Source organism: Castor canadensis, chromosome 16, assembly GCF_047511655.1.
Source record: "Castor canadensis chromosome 16, mCasCan1.hap1v2, whole genome shotgun sequence".
Lineage (NCBI taxonomy): Eukaryota > Metazoa > Chordata > Mammalia > Rodentia > Castoridae > Castor > Castor canadensis.
The window spans coordinates 66,176,659-66,180,895 of NC_133401.1; the positions used below are offsets into that span (position 1 = coordinate 66,176,659).

General features: G+C 48.4%; 1 protein-coding gene across 1 annotated transcript; it reads left to right on the forward strand.

The window, feature by feature from the left end:
* The first annotated feature begins 233 nt into the window (after window positions 1-233).
* On the forward strand, window positions 234-2,938 carry Prop1 (PROP paired-like homeobox 1). The gene is made up of 3 exons (XM_020166805.2): window positions 234-342; window positions 1,428-1,660; window positions 2,600-2,938. The coding sequence occupies exons 1-3, from the start codon at window positions 234-236 to the stop codon at window positions 2,936-2,938; spliced, it is 681 nt and encodes a 226-aa protein (XP_020022394.1).
* The last annotated feature ends 1,299 nt before the right edge of the window (window positions 2,939-4,237 follow it).

Consider the following 4,237-nt stretch of genomic DNA (forward strand, 5'->3'; position numbering starts at 1 on the left):
AAAGGAACAGGGAATTAGAGAAAATGGAGAGACAGTGAAAAAGACAGACATCCATTTATATCTGTATCGAGAGAGAGGGAGAGAATATTAGAAACAGAGACTTAAAAAGAGTGGTAAAGAGGGAGAAGAGAAATCCCAGGCATAGAGAGAATCAACAACAGAGAAAGACTGATCTATAATCAAAGATTCAGGGACCCAGGAGGCTGAACCATCTTTGGCCTTGGTGGCTAGCCATGGAAGCCCAAGGGAGAGGCCAGCAGGGGAAGCCAAAGAAGGGGCGCCTTTGCAGCAGCCTCTTTCCTGAGAGATACCCAGCCGCTGGGACTCTGACTTCCACAGTGGGTGAGTGAATCTGGGGATGGGCTTGGGTATGGGGCCCGATGCCTGGTCTCCTGTGAGGCAGTGTTCTCCATGGGGAAGGTTAATAGGGTAAATGAAAAATGTAATCCTACATGGGAACCTTAGAAAATATGAATAATATAACTCCTTCACTTTACAGGTGGAGAAACTGAGGCCCTGACTTGAGAGAGCTGCGAATAGCGCACCCTGCACACCATGCTAGGGGCAGAGGCAAAGCTGAGGTCTATGCTTTGGTGCCTAACCTCAGAGTTTGGCCAAAGCACTGCCTCCTCTGAGGGAGGGAGCTGGGTGGGAGCCACACCCTTGGGTCCCCATGGGGATGAGTGTCTTTACTTTAGACATCTCCTTTTCCCAGCATGCACCTTCCCAGGTCTTTCCTCTTCTCTCCCTGTTCTCTCTTCCCAGGCTGCTCTCAGACTAATTAGTGTGGGGGCTTTAGTGAGCCTTCAGAGAGGAAAGGCACTCTTTCCCACGAGCTCAGGTTCCTGCAGCCTGGTGACTGGGCCAGGGACAGGTTAGGGAAGATGACAAAAAGTACATTCGTGAAGGGAGGGTGTGTCTGAGCAGAATGATTGGGCAGGGGGGGGTGGGGGGTGGGGGGGAGGAATGCTTCATCTTCCCAGGTAGAGGGGGTGCAGAAGGATAGAACTACATAAAGAAGGTGTAATTTGAATGTGAGCAGGAAACAAGCAAAGGGGATTTTCGATAGAGCAAAGAGGAGATCCACAAGGTGCACCCCAGATGGGCTGTGTGTGTGCTCTTACAGAGGAGCATATATGGGGGGAGGGGGGGAACAGGGAGTAGGCATAAGGTGGGGTGTCTGGGAGGCAGAGCATGAGTGCCTAGGATGTGCAGTGGGTTGACAGACTTTGGCGGGGGGAGTCTCAGAAATGAAGTTGTGACAGAGACTGAGCTTGATACAGGGGCAGTGGTTATGAGAGCTGAAGGACTTCTGGTGAGATCAGTTTGTCCTGAAGTGGAAGAGTACAGGGGACACTGAGCAGAATACAGGGTCCAGTGATGGATGAGTTCTCTCACTCATAAGTGGCTTCTCCCTCCCTCCACAGACATGAGCACTCAACCATACAGGAGGCTCCCTGGGGCAGGAGTGGGGAGACTGAGGCTTTCCCGGCAAGGAGGACAGAAAGGTCACCCACACCCCAGGCGCCGCCACCGCACCACCTTCAGCCCAGCACAGTTGGAACAGCTGGAGTCAGCCTTTGGGAGGAACCAGTATCCTGACATCTGGGCCCGAGAGGGTCTTGCCCAGGACACGGGCCTCAGTGAGGCAAGAATCCAGGTGATGATGCCCCAGGATCCCTACATGGGGGAGAAGTACAGACTCCTTTGGTGCTGGAGACTGTCTGGGCAGAGATTGTCATGGGCTCAACACCCCTAACCTAAAAGCTCTCTAGATGTAAGCCTCATTCAATAGTCCATTCAACTTCACTTGCATCATGAATATCACTTGAGTTTAACCCCAGCTCTAAGCTAATCTAACTTGAATTTCAACAACTAACCCCAACCTTTAATTGTCACATGAACTCCAACATAAATGCAATCCTAACTCTTCACATCCGTACCCAACTTGCAACTCCACCAGCCCAATGCTCCCTCAATCCTAACCACAGAGTTAATTAACCTTAGGTATAAACTCTATCCAAAAGCCAACCTATTATAACAATTACACTTCTTTACAGTCTTCATCTCTAAGTCTAACCCTCGGGGCAATTTTCCATTATCTAAGTAGGAAGCATATCATTACATCATAATTCTCCCTTTATGAGAGAAGCTGACATTTATTGCTGGGCACCAATGGCTCAGACCTGTAATTCTAGCTACTTGGGAGGCTGAGATCTGGAGGATCGGGGTTCAAGGCCAGCCTGGGCAAATAGTTCTCAAGCCCCCCATCTCCAATATAGCCAGAGCAAAAATGGACTGGAGGTGTGGCTCAATTGGTAGAGTGCCTGCTTTGCAAGCATGAAGCCCTGAGTGCAAACCCCAGTCCCCCGACCCAAAAAAATTGCCATTTCTAAATCACCCAAATGTTGTAGAAGTTAGATAAATTTAGCTGCAGGTTGGCAGTAAGGGCATGGATTTCACATTGTCAGCAGACCTAACTCAGCCAGACCACTGGAGAACTTTCCTTCCTCAGGTCATGTGGGAGATGCTTCCTTCTAGTGCCTGTCTTTGGAGGAAAGGGATGGCAAGCAACTGTGCCTATTCTCCCCATCCTTAGGTCTGGTTCCAGAACCGCAGAGCTAAGCAACGGAAGCAAGAGCGGTCATTGCTCCAACCACTGGCCCATTTGTCTCCTGCCACCTTCTCCAGCTTCCTGTCTGAGTCCCCTGCTTGTCCCTACTCCTATGCAACACCACCCCCACCAGTAACCTGCTTCCCTCACCCCTACAACCATACCCTTCCCACCCAGCCCTCCACAGGTGGTTCATTTGCTCTACCCCACCAGTCTGAGGACTGGTACCCCACCTTGCACTCGAGCCCCTCTGGTCACCTGCCTTGCCCCCCACCCCCACCCATGCTTCCCCTCAGCCTGGAGCCACCAAAGTCCTGGAACTAAGGTAAAACAAGTAATTTCCAGCCCGTGGTTCTTGTGAAAGACTGAGAATGGGTTGACTTTCTTTCCTTTGTAAGGGTGAGGGGCAGCTCAGAGCTTGGATATTTAGAAATGAGAGATCCTGAGGAGTTCTTACCTAGGTAAGAATTAGAGAACTTGGGGAGGTGAACTAGTGGGAGATGCAGGTTAAAAAGCTCCAATGGAGGTGACAGGTAGGAGGGTAATCTTGAGGGAGACAGTGGTTGCTGATGGTTGAGTGGAGATGACGGACGGTCTCAGGAGGTTCCCTTCATTGAGATCCCCATTGAAGGTCGCAATCTCAGTTGTTGCTAGCTGAGTTCACCCATCACCCACCCCACCACTCCATCAGTCATTTTCAGTTGTCCTTTCTGTTCTAGAACTATCTCCTAAGTTTGTTCCTCTTCTTCCCATTTCAGCACACACTTTGCTTTTTTCCAGCCCTGAATTTTGCCACTCATCCTCATGGTTTTGCTTGGCTTCACTTTTTCCTTCTCTAAGAGGCATTTGCAAATCTGAACGTCAAGAAACGGATCTCCCCTATCTTGCATAAAGTATACCAATCACATCTGACTAGCTTGGCCTGGAGGAATCAAGCTTGGCTTGTAGGAGTCTTAACATCTACCTTTAACCTAACTTTGAAATGAGCTGTATATTTAAACATATGTGGTTTCTGGATTTGATTTAGGGTAAACTTGTCTAAGAACAAACTACCTGAGACTCAAAAAGAGATCATTTCCCAGGAAAATCTGCTGTGCTTTGGTCTTAACCCCTCCAAAAAGAAACACTAGGCAGCCTAGTTAGTGGAACCATTTTGTACCATATTGCTAACAATGTACTTGTTTTACTTGTAATTCACTTCTTTTTATGTAGGCCTACCTCCCTTATTAGCAGGTCCATAGAAAGATTCTTAGTTAATAGGCCGCTAGTTATGAATACTCATTATAGGAAAAGTCTTCTGGGTGCTGGTGGCTCACACCTATAATCCTAGCTATTTGAGGTTGAGATCAGAAGGATTGTAATTCTAGGTCAGGCCAGGCAAATAGTTCATGAGACCCCCATCTCCAAAATAACCACATCAAAATGGACTGGGGGAGTGGCTAAAGTGGTAGAGTGCCTCCTTTGCAAACCCAAAGTCCTGAGTTCAAACTCTAGTCCCAACAGAAAAAAAAAAAATCTGTCTTACACATTTGCATTGCTATCTAATTATCTCCTTGGCCCAGACTGACTTCCAGAAAAATTACACAATGGACTCTTCATATCTACAGGTTCTGCATCTGCAGA